This window comes from Hippoglossus stenolepis, chromosome 6 (assembly GCF_022539355.2).
Source record: "Hippoglossus stenolepis isolate QCI-W04-F060 chromosome 6, HSTE1.2, whole genome shotgun sequence".
Lineage (NCBI taxonomy): Eukaryota > Metazoa > Chordata > Actinopteri > Pleuronectiformes > Pleuronectidae > Hippoglossus > Hippoglossus stenolepis.
Window position 1 is genome coordinate 11,284,293 of NC_061488.1, and position 20,071 is coordinate 11,304,363.

The window sequence follows — 20,071 nt, forward strand, 5'->3', positions numbered from 1 at the left end:
ACTCCACAGGGAGAAAAGAGCCAGCGTCTGGCCTCAATACACCGATCTACCGTATGATGTATGTCATACACCCCCATATAACTCAGAACAGGATCCGTCACTGATAATCCAACTTTAAATCCGTCACCAGAGAACAAAAACTTCCAGTAACAAAGGCTAAACTATCACATTATATAGCAAATAAGAAATGTGTGACAATCACAATTTCAGATAATGGTATTTTAGATGTAAGCTGCACCATCAACATACCGGTACATCTTCTCTCAGTGTTGAGACATGTTGACCCTGATAGCGGCACAAGCAAAAATAAAAGCATGTTAATTTTTTCATCAAGTGAACAAACAAGGGAGACATTTTGGCAGGTGATTCGACAATTGGGGTCAAATGCTGCGACCGTCATTTCCGTTAAGTGCACAACGGAAATGTTCAAATTGAGTAAACACGACCCTGTCGATAGTCGGGCACTACGGAGGCAAGCAAACAGTGTAACACGGTGTAAGTGTACCAGTGAAAGTATCTCAAGAAAGTACAGATTCCTCCTTTTTCATCCTCAAGAGCATTCAGACTTCACCTATTATTCCATCAGACAGTGCCCTGACAGCACACACGTACAGACTGACATCACACACAGAGCAGGCTGCCTCAGTCTAACTGCATCGTTCATCACAGAGGTGAGTGAAGAATGACTAGTCCCACTGGGAGGCTGAGGGCGTCCTTCGGGCTGAGCCACCAGGGCCAGAGACGAGCAGGGGGGGTGAAAAAGAATGAACGCTCCCTGCTCTCGCTGACATGGTACACCTGTCGTACACACAGGCAGGACAGCCTCAGCAGGGGGAGGGCATTAATATATTTTTAAAGGACCTTGGTTTGGGTGACATGTCAGCAAAAATACACACCAAGGTGACCTCATACATGTAAATAATAGATGAGGTGGAGGTGGAAAATGTCATGACGTGAGGCCAAGTCTAAGTACACCACAACAGTATGTCGACACCCTTACGTTCGCCCATATGTGATGTGTAACATCAACATTTAGAAACACGGACATCTGGTTTATACTTTTTTGAGATATATAAATATATATCCATGTTGGTATATCATGTTAACACAGGAAGAGATGTTCCGATACCATTTTTCTCTTCCCGCTACTGATTCCAATACCTGGACTTTGTGTATCGGCAAATACAGAGAACAGATTTGATACTAGATTATCTGAAAAATAACAATTAAACATCATCTAACAGCTTTATGCTTCTAACCCTGTACAGAAGTGATGACTGCCATCATTGTTGTACGGCCGGGCTCAGGTGAAACCCTATAAATACATACAGAGAAGGAATGCCTCAGAACTTCTTTTATTATCTACTTTAACACAACCGACAAAGGCCATGAATAAATCTAGGAGCACACAACAATCACATGCTTTAAACAGCTTGAAATTGCTGACATTTTAACTTGCAAGCTCTAATGCTACACTACTTGAAATCACCTCTTCTTTTCCACTCTAAAAACTGTACTTTCCATTAGCAGTACACCGCAACTGCTGTTTTGGAGTGGGAGAGATGAAGTGATTGCTAGGAAAAGAAAATGCAGTTTCATCTGGTTGAAACTAATATAGTATAAAGACGTGGTATCAGATCAGTACATAGATCTGCATACTCGCCGATGCCCGACTTGGCATTTTCGGCAGCATCTCTGGCATTTCTAAAGCAACTTTAAGTGAAACAGTGATGAAATGAAAACAAATGTTCTGCTGTAGTTTGGAAAACGTTGATGTGCCTCGGAAGCAAAGAGCAAACTGTTCTGCACAGCTCCTGCAGTGGAGAAGACGTCACTGTCACAGCCTGATTCATCATTCAGCAGACAAACACACAACAGACACACACGTGCATTTCTCATCGTCACAACCGACTGGATGGGTTCTCTGATATCACTTCCAACCAAAGCTATGGATGTCCTTGCCTAACACACACACACACACACAACCACACACACACACACATCCCTTGTGTGACCTATGCCTCTCCTGTCTTATCTATGGCAGCCTGAGGAAATGGATCCAGACCGTCTCTGTCACCCACCTCCCAGCTAAATATAGAACCTGCTGCAAAGTGCTCTACACACTGAGACAACCATGACCACACACAACGCAGCTGAGAAGAGGTTTGAACTTAAGACTTAGAGAAAGATGTAATGTGACATATCTGGTCTGTGCAACTGGGACCAGCTGCCTGCTGTCACATGCACATGCTAATACTGATGAGCACTGACAAACACAACCACACGCACACACACAAACATACGCCAACAAACCCCCAAACAAATCCTGAGCTCCTTCATGTATTCATTTGCATCTGGCTGACAGCAACATGCAAAAACTTTACTCTGCAAAAAACAGATTATAAGGAGAAAAAAAAAAAGAATACAGCATGTGCTGTAAGATCCCACCTTTGTTAGCACACGCCATCCATTTCAGATTATCTGCGAAGGCTGACTCTCGACCAATCAGGTACGGGAATATGCGGACCTGCGGAGAGAGAGCAGATAGCTTCCGTCAGTCATTTTAATCCCATTTTGACACGGCCCACCACACCACCATAGAGAAGATCACACTGCCAGCCTAAAGGCTCGCTCTTTATCTGCCGCCGATAAGCCGGCCCATTCTCTGTGTTTAATAGAGTCAATTACAGATGAATACAAGTTTTCCAATTTGTCTTTTAGATTTCATATAAAGTTTAAATGAGTCAAATCGGTCATTTTAACTCAAGAAACTAAACAATTAAGGATTAACAGATTCAGCTTTTTAAATAAGATAAGTGTATCAAGAATCTGCAACTATAATGAATACAGATAATAAACTCGTATTTTGAGTTGAAAAAGGCAAAACTCAATCTTCCAAGCTCTCTGCTGCCAAACCCATTTTTCCATGGCAGTGCTCAGTTAGGCTCTAACAGCAGGTGTAGGGGCAGGTGTGCGTGTGTGTGTGTGTGTGTGTGTGTGTGTGTGTGTGTGTGTGTGGTGTGTGTGCGTGGAGAGCAGGTTGCCAGATTGGAGCAGATGCAAGCCTCTGGGGCACAGCTGCCATAGCACCCATGCCTGCATTTTTCACTGCCTCCCATCACCCTGACAGCATGTGTGTGTGTGTGTGTGTGTGTGTGTGTGTGTGTGTGTGTGTGTGTGTGTGTGTGTGTGTGTGTGTGTGTGTGTGTGTGTGTGTGTGTGTGCGTGTGTGTGCGTGTGTGTATGAATGTATGTGTATGCACACTCATGTCTAGAAGTGGGTATGTTTATGTCTTTATCTGTTTTAGGCTGACTTCACTCAAGAGAAGGATCTGAAAATCACAATAATACACTTTAAGTCCATGCGGCAGTTCCCTTTTGAGCAACACTTCCATTCAAATCATACTTATTTCATTAGTTAGTGACAGGTGTCAAAGGTCAACACCTTATAAATTCAGTAGTGATTATAAGAGCTTTAGCAAACAAAGATATGAACCACACACAGCCAATTCTAGCATCACATTTTCTAGTATGGATATTGTTGGTCTATTGTCAGCTGTAATGAGTCTCACTGTGAATAAGTGCAATTGTCAGACTGTCATTTTTGAGCCGCTCTAATCATCTATAATCACCTTCTATTCACACAGACCTCGGGCATTTGGACAGGCTCTGCCGGAGTGACAGGAAAACACAACAGAGACGACATCATCGTAACCGCCCCGTGTGGCGCTCTGGTTCAGAGGTGTCACAGTGGGGACGTCTTGTTGTGCTTGTGTGTGTTTTACTTCACTGGTAACCAAGACTGGGTCAAAATATGGCAGGCTGGTTATGAAATATGGACGAGGTTTACGGCTGAGTAAAGTAAAATGGAGAAGGCAGGGGCTCTGGCTACTGCATGCGATCTTCAACCTACTTGACTGCACAAATTTTATATAGGCAGGAATAAAAATACACACGCAGGCAAGAATAGAAATGCATAGACATGCAAGTATACACATCTGTACGTGCCTATGAACGCACAGATGCACCGACAAGTTTCAGGCTGACGCACATGCTCTGCCCTCATGTTCTATAAGTATCCATATGTGAATATATGTATTTATTTACACTTTAACATGTAACAGTTCATACAGTTCTTCTGTGTAGGCTACATTCTGCATTATATAGGGTTATATTAAATATTTTGTGGGAGGTGTTTCCTGATATTAGTTGTTTTGATTTGTAGAAAATAAGGCTGATTCCTAAATTGGAAAACCCCACATAGAATGAATGCTATAGTGTTTGGCTTATCTCTAATTGTCTCATCCATTTAAAGTGCACAGTTTGGTTTGAGCAAAACAAAAGCTGCTTTAATTCAAAGTGACGACTTTGTACAAAACATATTTTCTATCATCACCTGTTTGTAAGCCTTTCAGTTTCAATCATTTTGATTGTTTGGACTTCCACCACAAATCCAGATAACCTTAAGCTGCACACTTTCTTAAATCAGCGGCTAATTTTATTTCTCCTTTACTGACTTATCTTTTTCATCTATCATTTGCCTCTAATTAAATTCCTTATCGTGATATCTGCTTTTGTTCCACCACAACTTTTATCTGGTGACCCAACACTTCTTAATTAGTACAAACCCAACTTTAAGAGTCTCTGGAAAGATTCTGATGATGTTTTTACTCTGATACTATTTCATCAAATACCCCTTTAGACCCCATGGTCTAGCTTGTTTTGCATGCACATACAGTTTTTCCTTTACCTGGTGGTACAGTAGAATTAATACAGGAATCAGTTCTATCTTTGAACACTATATCTAGGTTTTGCTACAGGTTGATGGTTTTGTTATGGATTGACACGTTTCTGTCTGTCGTTCAGCAGATCAGTGGTGAATTAGCTCAGGTGTCTGCACTTTCAGGTGGCTAAAGGAATTTGGTGCCACGACAGACCGGTCCCCTCCAATTTCCATTTTTATATGGAGCTTTAAAATAGTTTTCAGGCTGTATGCATTGGTTCTGTTCTGCCAAAATTCAACTTCAGCTTCTTCATATATTTTATCTTTACTGACAAGTGTTTGCAATGGCCTGAGGTGAAAGAAGAACAAAACTGTATTTTAGTCAAACACAGACACAAACACAAATATGACTGTTCCAATCACAAAACACAAATTGTACACGTTGATAAATAAACTGGGAACAGCATCACAAGGCATCATTCAAGCACAGCTGGCTGAGAATGTGTCTTTTTTGTAGTTGCATTTGTAAGTGTGGGTGTACAAATATGTCCACGTTTATGTGTGTTTATGCTTCGTGTGTGGCTGCATACACGTGTGTGGGCACCTGAAAGCAAACTAGAAGGGAAGTATGTATTTATGACTTATCTGGGACATCAGATTTCCACGCAAGCCTGTAAATGCACTAAACTTCACAGAGCAAAGACAGGTCTTTGGGGAGTACGACATTTAAACTCTTCGTATTCAGTTTGTTATTTGTATTTTAGCTTTTGAGGTCACGCTACAAAAAGTTAAGACAAATGCAAAATAACGTCTGAGTCATTATCTACAAAATTCTGTTATCTGTAATGTGTGACAGTACATCTCTAAAAGTAATCACTGGTGTATCATGAAAGAAAAACTCATTATAGAAAGTATTTGAAGTTTTACAGTGTTTTAGACTTTTCAGCAGTTTTTCATGGCATCGCTTCCTTTACGATCTCATTATCTCTGTAGCTTTTTGGAATAAACATGATCCGCACACTGATATTCAGAAACTTATTTGCATTCAGGTTTTCCTACGCATGCTCATACGCCCAGTGTGACGCTACAGACTGGGGAAGCTATAAAGCTGGTTAGAAAGAAACCATTAAACCCCAGCGGCGGAGAGAGAGAGAGAGAGAGAGAGAGAGAGAGAGAGAGAGAGGGACTGACAAAGACTGAAGACTTCTATTATCAGCGGGGCTTCTTTTATATGGAAGTATCTAGCAGCCTTGTCCCCTCTCTGCTCACTGCTGTACAGCCTTGAGGCAAAAGCATGTGTGTGCGCATGAGTGAGTGTGTGTGTGTGTGTGGGTGGGAAGAATATCTGAGTAAAAAAGGTAACTGGTTTTACTGTTGTGGCTCATCAGTGAAATATTTTCCAAGGCATCATGGCTTGACAAACTCAAAAAAATCCATCTATGTACGGGCATTCCGTAAATATCAATGCATTATATTAATGTACATAAACATGTGTTCAAACAGACTCAATATGGGAATTGGAAAATATGTGAGGCAATGGAAGCTTGCACTTGATGCACGTATATAAGCTCAGGATGTGACCGTATAACTGCCTTTAGTATGTCTATCCTCAGCCTTTTAAGGACGAAGACCCTGCAGCCTTTCTTTTCCCTTTTACGAAGGAAAATGACCTAAGAATAAGCTTTTTTCTTGCCCTCCATCTCCTCTCTCCCACTCTCCTCCCATTTCATTTCATGGCCTGTCAGTGGAGCACCACAATTACCTTGCAGGACAGCAGAGAGACAGCTCCGACCTCAGAGACAGGGCCATACTTAACTCACGTTTTAGAAAGGACCCCAATCTGGGCTCACTCAATACCTTCTGCTTGTCAAAAGCATGTTTTGAAATATGACAACAGAACAGCAAACTGTGTTTTCATATGCACAACACAGATGCTTTTTGTTATGGTGATCATGCTTGCAAGATGTTCAGTATCTAGGAACTGTCCATTTCTACCAATATCTGATGTACTACACTTACATTGATATATATAAATTGTAATAAAAGCCCAAATAAATGGCTGTGACAAGATCAAATTTTTTTACTAAATGATTATCGTGCCCAAAATAATTCACAATAACGATACTTTCACTTTTCAGAGTTTTTGTTTAAATACTTTTGGTAAATGTTTAAAATACTACGAAATATACAAAAGTATCTGCTATACCTACTAGGGTCATGCAGATAGTAAATGATCTCATTGATCAAAGGTGCTCAGAGTGATCATAGCAGAGATCGTAGACTGACAGAACATATCAGTTTCTGCTTGACCTTCGTTTTCCAGGGTTGTGAATGTGACTCTCAGTTCAAACTCCAAGTGAATTGACAGTCAACAAGAAAGAGACAGAGGTAGAGATGAGTTTTGCTCATCACATAGAGCAGAAGTATTAATTATAGAGAGAAATTGATTGATTCACATGATATAAGTACATGTGTCTATCTTTAAACCAATATTAATAATTAAATGTATATATATTTATTTATATGATATGATTATCGTCAGTAGCCGGGTATCACAACGCCCCTCGCCTTAACTCCTTAAAACATGATCCTTCTCACTATTTCTGTTGATTGATTTATTTAAAATAGATTTCAACTGATTCTTGGTTCCCTTTTAAAATACTGTCCTGATTCTCCTTCTCCTGACAGCTCATTCCCAATAGAGTCATTGATCCACAGCCACAGTAATGCATTAGTCCACTGCTCTCCAGTGTTCTCTCTTCATTGCAATACACGGTCTTAGTTCAGTGAAATTGTGAACAAGTTATGAGAGGAAATAGAGCTCAGCTGACCTCACTATACAACTGCCCTGGAACACAATTGCAGAATAAGTGCAGTGTGTGTGTGTGTGTGTGTGTGTGTGTGTGTGTGTGTGTGTGTGTGTGTGTGTGTGTGTGTGTGTGTGTGTGTGTGTGTGTGTGTGTGTGTGTGTGTGTGTGTGTGTTTAATACATTACCTTCCTGTCTGGCCAGTTATATTTGGCAAAGATGGCATCATACGTGTCCACTGCCCCATCTGTCACCAACATAATGGCTTGGCTGCACTCACTGCCCCGGCCAGTCTCGTTGAACTGGAGACGGAGGTGGAGAGGAGACGTTAGCGCAGGTAAACAAAACAAACCAAAGCTTCTCTTTCATCCAAACAGAAATTCACAGAAGTTGAAAGTCTACTTTTTTCAATCCCTTACCAAACGGCTAATCTAGTTCCTTCTTATTTCAGCTCGTCATGTTCCTTTACATGACATAAATTCACGTCATGGAAGCGATCAGCAAGCTAGTGGAATACAAATCATATTCTTTCTCCTGTACACACAAACTACACTCGCTCACACTAAGAGAGTGTATCACCCCTCTAAGATTAAAGAGAGGAGTCATTAGGCACAATGGAGAAATGTGTAATTACCATGTACCTTTGCTCGATACTTATTATTGAAATATGAGGCTTTAGAAAGGGATGGTCAATGTGTGTGCATGTGAGTGTTTGATTAGTTGCTTGTTCATAATGAGACATCAAACCAGCAACCTGAGTCGTCAAGTGTCTTGTTTACTTGGTTTTTGCATGATTCTGTTCATTTATCCATTAATTACGGTGCACTCATTAATTTTGTACATGAAACCGTTTGCTTTCTGTGTGTGTGTGTGTGTGTGTGTGTGTGTGTGTGTGTGTGTGTGTGTGTGTGTGTGTGTGTGTGTGTGTGTGTGTGTGTGTGTGTGTGTGTGTGTGTGTGTGTGTGTGATAATGCATGAGTGTGTTACTTACGTCACTCAGAAGATTGAAGGCCTCAGTCAGAGCTATGTCCAACATACCAATGCCTTGAGCGAACAGCTTGTCCAGGTGCTCCCGGAAGTGCTGGAAGAGTAAAGTTTGGGAAGAGGTCGTTATGACAACGGTGACGAGAGAAGAGACGAGCGATTTAAAAAAAAAAAAAAGAGAGAGAGGGTGACACCAAGAGAAGTCATTATTGATTGTTATGGCGACCGTATAGCCACAGTTAAAGGATGAAAATGCAAAGATATTGATTTTGTTCTCTTATAACACCCAAAATAATATCTATACAGAATAATTTGCATGTGAACCGACATCCTCTTTAACACAGCACTGAGCCAGTTTCTGCAGCAAACTGTCACATTATCTGAGAGTGAAATGTCACATCCTGTACCAAAAACTGATCAGATTTCCCCCCGTATCCTTCTAGCTGTCAACCATTTCCTCTACAGTATGTATGCATATGTGTGTGTGTGCCTGCGTGTGTACGCGTCTACGTGCACTTGTGTTCAAAGTGGAGTGTACAATATTTAATGATGAGCTCAATGTTGTCAGCAACCTAACGGGTCTCATGAGTATGTCTCATTATTAGTGCTATTATTAGTCTAGAGGACACACACACACACACACACACACACACACACACACACACACACACACACACACACACACACACACACACACACACACACACACACACACACACACACAGTGTATTATACAATTCAATCTATTTATAGCTATTCAGATCCAGTTGGTGGAATTCTAATAATTTCTTCTATCCATCTACCTGTAAAAAACATTCCCTCCTCTGAACATCCCTCTCGCATACGCTGCTATACTACTGGTGACAAATGAGGTGTTATATAAAGGATATGACTCTGACGTTCACTTTTTTAAGATCCAGGAATAATTTAGAGCTGGGCCCCACCTACACCGTCATCCTCTCATCACTCTCTTATCTTTCTCTTCCTTTCCTTTTGGCTCCCTCTACATTTATCTCCTCCAGTCTTCTGCTTCTTACTGAGGGGAGGAGGAAAGTCTCTCAACACACAGTAGGAGGCTTGAGCAGCATAAGGCCATGCCAGGGCTTGCACACTTGGGTGCAAAACATGCACTCAGAACGCACACACACACGCATGCAGGCATAGGCGGCAGCAACACACAAATAAATATGTGCACAAAAACAACCTCCAGCGTTCCCAACAACACCCCCATATGGTAAAAAGAACCTTTACTTTGATGTGGTTAAAAAGGGTTAATCGGTTCCCACAAAAGGCTGTACCCTGGAGCAAGGAAAAACTTTACCTTGTGGTGTGTGTGTGTGTGTGTGTGTGTGTGTGTGTGTGTGTGTGTGTGTGTGTGCGTGCGTGTGTGTGTGTGTGCGTGTGTGTGTGTGTGTGTGTAGGTGTGTGAATGTGTGTTAGTGTGTCTGTAAGTACGTGAATAAAGATCGAAGAGATTTGTCTCAGCACAGCATGCAGGCTATGCTCAATCCCTGTAGCAGCAGTTTACTGAAGTGGCAGATTCAGAAAAAGTGTGCGTGTCCGTGTGTGCATGCAATACTGAAAGTGCTCAACCTCATGTGCTGCACGACGAGGCTCAGACATCCACGGTACATTGGACATCAAACCCTTCAATGCTGCAGACACCTTTTATACTCAAAAACGATCACAGCGTGCAGTTTAATGAGGCCTGGCCACAGGGGCAGGATAATGAATGAACAAAAAATATCTTAAATTGCGGCTTGCTGATGCCTGAAGGTTTTGGTTTTAAATGGCAAGTTATTTATGTCATCAAGGAGGCTTATGCATGGAAGAGAACAATTGGGTTTGCTGGGCAAAAGTGAACAGTGTGTGGGGGTGTGAGTAAACCTGTTGCGAAAATGGATCAACAAGTTGTGCTTGATCAAATGTGATGTCAAATTTAGAAATTTGCAGTAAAGATGTCGAGGTTAAGACCAAGAAAACAAGGGGGATTTATGACCCACCAGTGGTTTTACCTCAATGTCTAAAAGATTTTGACCATACTCAGCGTGTTCCCACATAGCAAAATTGTTTTGGCCCAGATTTGGCAAACACCGAACACATCATCGGGCCCACATACCACATTGAATGATGGCACTTCAGCGGTCTGCTCCTGTTTGCCAAGTCTTGGCCAAAAGTAAACCATAGCAACGACACAAGTCAACCAAAGTTTCCAAAAGTGGCCCATATTTTGTTTTGTGCTATTTGGGCCATATACACCTCTTACCAACCAGGCCACTTAAGGTTCACATCCAGATTACATCTGGCTGCGAGCACCGCATGTTTGCCAAAAAAGGCCCACATTCATTTCCGGATACCTGAGCCACGTTTGCTATTTCACATCCATTTTGTTAAGGCCACATGAAGTCCAGAAGGGCTGCATCATTGCCAGAAGTGGCCCACATCTGTATGCTATCTGGGTTCTAACCAAGACACTGTTGATATCATTTTACCTGCAAATCCATTACTTATACCTCATGCACTGATTTTCTGAAACAGAATCCGATAAAACTGTCCATAGTGGAACCTACGTCACTAAAACTCACATGGTTCTGTTGTGTCCAATCAGGTAAATCTCTGATGCAGAGTTTCAATGCGAAAAGAAGCAAAAGGCTCTAAATATTTCGCTGGAACTGCTGCATAAGGGAGCGATAATTAGACAGGATGGATTCCACTTCCCTGCAGTTGACAAGTGTAATTAGACAAATAGCTACTTGCGGTGATAAAGCCTGATGAATGTGTATCCCTTGGAAGCTTGACAACAGGTATTTATGACCCAGTTGAAGTTTGGGTGTGAAATAACAGATTCCGCAAAGACAGATCAGTGAGTTTAAGTCTCCAGTGTGACAGTCACTTCCTGCCCCCAGCTCAAGTAAAAGACATTAGCCTTATCTACAAGTGCAGACTGCCTTCCCCTCTGAGCTGGCTGACTCGCGCTACATTAAACTACCATCTGGAATTAAACACATAATGCTAATCCATATGCATAAGTCTACACCGAGGTCAACGCTCTTTTTCCAAATAAACAGAAACTAACTTAAACACCAACAGGTGCACATTCCAGCGTGTTCTGCACATGGCACACGGGACGTGGTCCATGCATTAGAGAGTACACAGCTGCATCCCGAAGATTTGACCTGGCCTAATGGAGGTTAGCAATTCCATTTCTAGATGGAATTTTAAAGAATTTGCCAGTGATGGAATATTTAATGGGCACCTGGAGATGGAGCCTGTAGTGTAGACACCAGAGAGGAGCAGAGACTCACACGCAAAGAAGGCAATCAGGCTATATATCACATTTGCCGTCTTGATGAAAACATCCTGAAGTGCAATTAGCATACGTACAAATAAATACAGTCAAGCGCAGACGCAACATTTTCCAAAACCATTTAACATGGAAATATTGATGCCGCTCCACTAATTCAGCATTAAGAAAGTAATAAAAACTGATGCAGCAGAACAAGAGCTATCACTTTTTATCACTTCATTCTGTCTCCTTCTTTCTCAAAACCTGGCACCGACATTACCCACATAAGGTTCTCGCTGGTTAAACACTATTAGCTGCATCAAATCCGAGTTGCCCTACAAATCCTGAGGTTGAGGTAGCTTAAATCTTTTATTACTGGATTTGTTCATCGAAAACCATTGTATTTTTACAAAGCCAAATAACCGTAATCATTTATATCCTATTTATATGCTTGTACCCACTTACAACTACAGATGCTAATAACAAAGCCAACAATTTTTTTATTGAAATAGTTTATACATTTTATTGACAGTTCCACAATGGTGATGAAAAAAGTCTGGAGCCCTGTTATAGACAATATATTATATACTATTTTTTTATGTTATGCTCTCGTGTATATTTTGGTTTTAGATATTTCAGTTTTTGAATTGTTGGTGCTTTGGTACAAAACATAACTGTATAGATTAATGATGTTACTAGATGAAAATAAATTTTAAGCTAAGCATGTCATTCTGACTTTCTTTTTTTTCTTGAGGTCACCCTGAGCCCGGCCGAGGCTTCAGTCAATCAATGAATTTTAAATGACTGCACATGCGGACGTGATGGGAGACAAGGAAAGAAAGACTCACGTCTTTGTTGGGGACGTCTGCCTGGACCAGAGTTCCGTTCAGACACGGTTCCACGTAATGAAGTTCCTCATTGTACTGGAAAGGTAAAGGTGGAATCATTAAAGCAATGACAGTAATGGCTTTAAATGTGCTGTGTGCTATATATAGAAATATTCAACTCAAGGTGATACAAATTCAAAAACGTCACTCATCTTGATGCAAAGCACACACGCATGTGCACACTTTGCACACAGTTCACAATGTGCTCAGAGGCTGCTGTTCTGTGATAGTACTCACCATTCAATGCAAAAGTATAATTCAGACTTCAAAGCCAATGAACGAGAATGAGAGTGTGTTCTACCAAAGCCACAATTCTCCCCTAATCTGTGTAGGTACATATACATCTGTCTGTCATCTCTCTGTCTTTGTGAGTGATTGAGCGTGTTGTGTGTGTGTGTGTACTGCAGCATGAAACACTGACACTGCAGACACAAAATCCCCAACCCCCCCTACAACAGTCCTCCAAGGTAACATAGCAAAAGTAGCACAAATTAAAAGACAGGAGAGCAAATGGATTATGAGTTAAAGTGACAACCCTTTCAAGGGTTTGGGGAAAACAATATGTTTCCGCCTGATTGTCTAAATCCTCTTTTTCCGCCATTTTTCAAAAGAACAATTTTCAAAATAACATGATTATGATATCAAGTGATAATGAAGACTTTGTTCTCCGGAGGAAGAGAACGGAGGCTGGCAAAGTGACTCGCTAAGTTTTTGATGTAAAATAGCATCAGACACACACACGTGCGAGTGCATGGCCGCTCGCACACACTCACACATGCACACGAATGGAGTTTCATCACACTGAGATGCGATAACAATGGTTTGGGTGCCCGAGGCGGGATCCAATCATAACTGTCTCTTTTGCAATTCAAATCTTCATTCAGTCGACTGCTAATTGGTTGTGAGCGTGACAGAAGAGAAAGCTGATTCGTTCCAGTGTTGGCTCTGATCTGAGGGGGAGAGGATGTGGGCCTGTGTTCATGTGTGTGTGTGTGTTTGTGTTTGTGTTTGTGCATCTCTGACTCTACAGAAACATAGAGTTTGAGTAGTTTATGTACCCCCCTCCCTTACAGCTGTGTGTGTATACATCTGTGTGGACTCACAGCGATGATGTTGAAAAAATCATCATCTCCAAGAGTGTCCAGGATGGAGGAGACCGTCTGTCTGGCAATGGTCAGCCTGAGGCCTTTCATGCTGCCGCTAACATCCACCAGGATCACCACGTCTTTCGGGGAGGTGGCAGCCTGGATGTACCACTTCCGGTTACGGCAGTCGAAGGCGATGACCCCGTGTTCGTCTGGCTTCCACTTGATTCCTTGAAGAGCATCACACATGTCAAAGACGATCAATTTGCAACAGTGCTGAAGTTGCATGATTTGCACAGAAGGAAAAACAAAACGGCATCATTGTAGAACCTGTACAAAAAGGTGGCCAGGAAGTTTCATTCTTGAGCCTCAAAGGCTTTCTGCTAAAATGCACTGCTTCTTCTGTCACAACTGATTGTTTCTAAAACAGCTGTTTTTATGGCTCCCTCCACCACATCCCAAAAATACACGTTTTCTTACTTTTAGTTTTAGTGGTATCTAGCCAGGCAGATAGAGATTTGAGATTTATGCTGGTGGCCCAGTAAAAATAGAGGTAATTTGCTCAAAGCACTGAAGAATTCAACAGCAACATTTCTTTCTTGAAACTTTTCCCATGTATTCACAGAACACAGTCAGCGGTTTTTATTGGGACCGTTTATTAAGTAGACAGAAAGTTTGAGGCATTGAATAAACCAAATGTTAAACTTTGGAGTAGCTTTAGGATAATAACAATGGGCCATCACACACACACACACACACACACACACACACACACACACACACACACACACACACACACACACACACACACACACACACACACACACACACACACACACACACACACACACACACACACACACACACACACCTACTACCCATCCACTCACCTGGGTATTGCCTGAAAAATCCTTTAGCACTGCCAAAGTACTGCCATATGAGCGATGGGTCTCTCTCAAAGTTATCCACGAACACTTTATTCAAGGCCTCAGACCAGAACACACCGTTGACAATTGCAGAATCTAAAAGAGAAAAAAGAGACAAAATATGCAGGGTGAAAGACAAGTGTGAAGAGGAGACAAGTGGCACTATTTTAATGCAGCCTTGTACAGTCCAGGAGGTTGAAACAGATTTTCTCTAGTGGCCGCTCATCCAGTCATATCATTTCACACACTGCGCCTCCACAGATCACTATCAGGGCCGATTCATTACACAGAGATGCAGGCAAATGTTAGGGACAAGATGAGGAGACAGAAAAGGAATAAGAGAGATAAAAGAGAATAAGAAAGACTGCAGAATATTCTGCCAAAGTGTTTGGACAGAATTAAGCTCAGACATGTATCAGCTCAGACTTTAGAAAATCTAGTTTTGAAAACAGCATTTTTATTTGCAGTAGATAAAAGATGGAGCTAAAACACAATAACTCCACCTCAGCTGTTGGGTTCACAGTTAAGTTGGGCGCACTAAAACTTACTAATTCCATTGTGATGAGCCTATTATATGATATAATGAACTCACATGTGGGTAATTCAGTTCATGTATGATTTTTGTTATTGACGGCCATTATCTGAGGTAAACTCGGTAAGGCTGTATGGTAGTAGCAGCTTGTGGACACACATACCTGCGAGCTGCAGCAGCTCAGTGAGGTTACCATCATGCACAGGTAAGATACGAGTAATACTTGATAGATGGCATCCATCAACTTATTCCTGTTTGTCATATCCTCACAAATGACCCTCAGGTCACGGCAGACTGTCGAGAACCGATCAGCTGCTTGTTTTAGTTTAACTCCTCCTGCCCTGAGTGGATGTTTGATGTCTTGCTTTGCACAGCTCAGCTCCGGCAAGCTCCAGTCCAATTTAACCCCTGAGTGTTGGGGCAAATCTTCTTTGAGATTGTCATTTAATAGAAAAAAAGGTATAAAACAAAGGCATTAGAAGCTCTGTATGCGTTACACAGTCGGCCAGCCAAACCATTTCTTTTTTTATATGCTCCAGTATGTCTGTAGTTACTTCTCTCTGCCTTTGTAGGGCAGTATTGATGTGTGCACATATGTAACATACAGTGTGAGACTGTATATTCTACCTTTAGCTTTTTCCTTTTAATTCTCTCCAACCTGACTGTAATAGATGGTGGAGCATATCCAATCATTTGAGCTTGTTTTCCTTTCACAGACTAAGAGACAAATGAGTGTAACTGTTTCACAACCAGACAGCCAAGCTTATTACGGCTGCTTACTACCACAATTTTTCTTGGCTCAGGAGCGCAGAAGGGAAGATGGAAGTAGAAAGGGATGAGCCGACAGACAATCATACAGCGAGACGGATACACAAAAGCCTTCACAGAGAGATAAAAAAAAAAAAAGAGAATCCAGGAGGGCAGACGGGAAACGCAGGCAGAAAATCACTCATAGACAGACAGACAGAGAAGCACCTAATGGACAGGGAGAAAGAAAAGGAGATAACAGATTTCCCATCATCTCCTATACTGGCAACATTGTTCTGCTGTCAACAGTCATGCCAATAAGCCATGATTGAATTAGTCTTCTGGAAGTTAGCGCCCTACAGCCCCCTCCTGATAGTAAACACCTATCCACCTCCACGGAGTGAAGTCTCAAGGAGGCTGGATGTGATCCAGGCTCCATTTACACAGCGATACAGTTTCTTCTGGTGCAGTTTGAGTGTCTATTACAATCTCAACTCATCATGATGAGGGAGAAGGTACGAGCCCTGCTTTCCCCCTAAGCTGTCATTTAAATTCATCTCAACTAATGCAGTCCTTAATTTAAACTTATCAAAGGAGCTCGAATGATTCACATATCATTACATTCACACACACACACACACACACACACACACAGCCGTGTTCTCAGATTAAAAAGTAGAAGTGTCTTGATTTCCCACTGCACCACTCCGAGCGATCTAAGCTGAATCCATCTTTATTTGGTTACTTACGGTGATTATGGGGGGATGGTTCTAACAAGAGGAGTAGAAACAGGAGAGAGGTGAGGAGCAATGTGTGTTTGTGTGTATGAGTGAGTGCGTGTGCTCATGTGGACACTTCTTCGTGTCAGAGACTATAAATGTAAGTACCGTATACGGACATTAGAGTGTATCGACCTGCCGTTAACGTGAGCGTGGGTTCAATGCAGCCGTGGTACATGATCCTGTCATGTAGCCTCATAAAGCCTGATCGTGGGAGCTGGCGTTTTGCTTAGGACGGAAGTTTGGAAGATGGATGTTTGATGAGGTGCATTCCTCCTGCGATTAATCTCTGGGGGCACAAAGCTTTCTGCTATCAAGGACTCAACCTCCAATTCATCACTGCTGCCACCGAACCATTTATGAAGTGCACAGGCTACAGCCAACACCTCGGCAGCATAAAGAAAAGCTTCAGATGACGATGATGTAGTTCGTGTGAGGAAAACGCAGCTGCTCCGTTCATATCAGCGAGACCACAGTGTTTACACAGGAGGCTTCCAATGAACAGCGCCCCACCCGGAGGTATGCGCTTGATGATGGCTGTGCCTAACACTTGGTACTGGGGTGATAACATCAACAACTTATCACAGGTTCCCAGTGACACATGTGGCTTCCATGCTAATGTGCTATGCTAGCTGTCCATGCAATGCTAACAGCAAGTGCACATGAAATAAAACTCCACAAGCAGATGACCACACAACAGCTTCACAAACTGCCCCTGCCTCCTCTCTCCAGGCTGGTTTTAACATTTGATATCAGGCAGAACCTCTATTTACATGTACGTCAAATACGGGATTTGATCGAATATTTTGCACAATTTGATTGGAAGGTGCCTCCAACATGGCTGTGCAAGTGTTCCATGACTTCATTGGCTGAGCATGTATATTCAAGTGCAGATTATTGGTAGATCACTTTCTATTAATGGGGTTGACCTCCTGTTTGCTCATGAAGGTGTCGAATTTTGTCTAATATTGTTATAATTTCATGGGCACTGTTTTGGGCAGTATTTACATCCTTTGATGTATTGCTCATCTTTTTACCAACACCTATTGCAAAACCACCCACACTAACTTCTCGGGTGAAAGCAACCACACTGTATTGACTACACATCAGTCATACAGCAATGTCATATAGAAGAGTTCAGATTTGTCATTCACGAGGCTAACAGTAGCCCTTCTGTGGTACTACTTGGGCAAACCTTTAAACCAAATTAATTCCAATACAAAATAATTCACAGTAAATGAAAATGTTCCCCATGCTTTAAAGAAATGTTCACAGAATCATTTCCTTGCCCCAAACCAGGCCTCTCAGACCCTTTCTGCACAGTGAGAGTACACAAACATGCTCCCTGTTGTCCCAGCTATGTAATTACTGCACGTTACTGTGAACAAACCCAACCTGCAGATCAAAAACATCTAAAGTTGTCATGGGCTACGTTTGGAGATAATTTTCAGCAATGCCACCAATGCAAGTATATGTAATGTCCCCAAAAGTGATCTGTGACCATGCGTATGTGTGTGTGTGTGTGTGTGTGTGTGAGAGTGCATATCTGTGCATGCACATGTGCACATGCATTTCTGCTCATTTGCCTGAATCAAATCAAAATGACTCTTCCTCTCCCTGTGCCGCTCTGCCGGCCCGCCAACCTCGCTCTCCGAGCACTTTCATTCAATTCCTCTCCACTTTATTCACTCTCCTCCCGTCACTCTCACTGTCTTGCATTTTCTCCTTTTTCCACACAGCTGTAATTAACCTACTTTCTTTCTCATTTACTCTCTCCTTCTTTTGCTCTCCCTCTCTCTCTCTCCAGCTGGGTTAAGCCGACATGACATTCACTCTGTCCACTGAGCATTGTACAAGGCCGTGACTTGATTGGTCGGACTTGAGTGGATGGTAAATCAGCAGAATATCCGATTATTCAACTGCTAATTAAGTCAGTGTGTGGTAGAGATGATCCGCAGAGTTAGAGTTAATGAACTCAAATCCTCCTCCTGACACAGGCCTACATCCATGTGCACCAACACCCACACTTACTACTGTACTGAGCTATGTTCATTTCAGAGGATTTCAATCATCTACATTATCTAAATGACCGAATGATTCAGCAAAAGGATATTGTCATGGTGTCAAACCTTTTCTGCACATTTGTATTTCTAACACCTTTCTTGCTGGACGTACCTTTGTTATACATGTTGGTGGGTACCTGGACCGTGCTGAGGCTGAGGTTGACTGACAGGTTGTTAAAGTGGTCATTGGGTTGCAGGATGAATTCTCCTCCAAGCTCTACGCTGTTCCCCTCCTCATCCACCTCATTGATCAGCACTGCATTGAAGTATTCATACTGGAAATGAGAAGAGAATACAGGGAGAGAAGGCAACAAAGGTGAGATTAAACACAATCGAACACACAATGCCAGACCAAATACCTCAATAAGGGTTGTGTATCTCAGTTTCAGCATATTCAACTTGTGTTATTACTATACAGGATGACTGAGTCACCTAAGTGCTGAGTCAGAGAGCAGCTTGTGTACTGAGGTAACCGGAATCCATGGATCATCTCATGTATGCATGTTGCTACAGTGGAAAGCTGCTGAACAGACAAATCTCTCCTCAGCCTCCATGCACTCCCTTCCGAGCTGCAGATGCTGAATTTGGTGCTCTGGCTCCGCTGTATTTTTAGTGCTGCGCATACTGGGGAGACTATTAATAAATCATGGCGCTAGATAAATATAGAGCACATGGCTCCCTGCGTCCCAGAAGCTCTGAAGTCTGAGATACCACACAGGGGCACATCCTACAAAGGCTGTAGCTGATGCAGAACAAAAGACAACAAATAGATGAAGATGCTCCTGCGATTGAAAAGAGAATTTGACATTTCAGTCCAAAATCCCATTTGTACTTTTGTCTGCTCACATGTAAAATAACTACACATACATCTACATTAAAATTAGACATACAAACTAAGTCAATACACACTGAAACCAGTGGAGTAGATCTGAGTTATCTTTCTGCAAGTTCATCATGTGGACTTCAGTCTCAGAAAAACAGGCTCTTGACATGTTCACAGTGTGTCACTGCAAAAGCACAGGTGCAGTCATATTAACAGGATTCCTACACAGATTCCTACTTTTTTCTTTTTCTATATTACACATACAATGGCTGAAAATCAAAGTCAACAAACCCTTTGTCTAGGGTTTAGGACGGAGAATGCTGCACCTTGTACAGATTGTAAGTCCTATGAGGCAAACAGTGAGCGTGGGCTCTACGAATAAACTACTGACTTTCCTATGATGCATCACAATATTGTAACCTATTTACC

The 20,071-nt window shown here is 42.0% G+C and overlaps 1 protein-coding gene across 2 annotated transcripts in view; it reads right to left on the minus strand.

Moving 5' to 3' along the window:
* Positions 1 to 20,071, minus strand: part of cacna2d3a (calcium channel, voltage-dependent, alpha 2/delta subunit 3a) — a 125,155-nt gene that overhangs the window by 45,901 nt on the left and 59,183 nt on the right. For both annotated transcript variants that reach the window (XR_007032785.1, XM_047340260.1), the window contains 7 exons: positions 18,932 to 19,094; positions 14,663 to 14,794; positions 13,791 to 14,002; positions 12,649 to 12,723; positions 8,522 to 8,611; positions 7,719 to 7,832; positions 2,449 to 2,527 (listed from right to left, as the gene is read on the minus strand). Coding sequence is in view for 1 of the 2 variants with exons in the window: in XM_047340260.1 (XP_047196216.1) it covers positions 2,449 to 2,527; positions 7,719 to 7,832; positions 8,522 to 8,611; positions 12,649 to 12,723; positions 13,791 to 14,002; positions 14,663 to 14,794; positions 18,932 to 19,094 (865 nt within the window). In the remaining variant the exon portion in view is untranslated. The remainder of the gene's footprint in view (positions 1 to 2,448; positions 2,528 to 7,718; positions 7,833 to 8,521; positions 8,612 to 12,648; positions 12,724 to 13,790; positions 14,003 to 14,662; positions 14,795 to 18,931; positions 19,095 to 20,071) is intronic.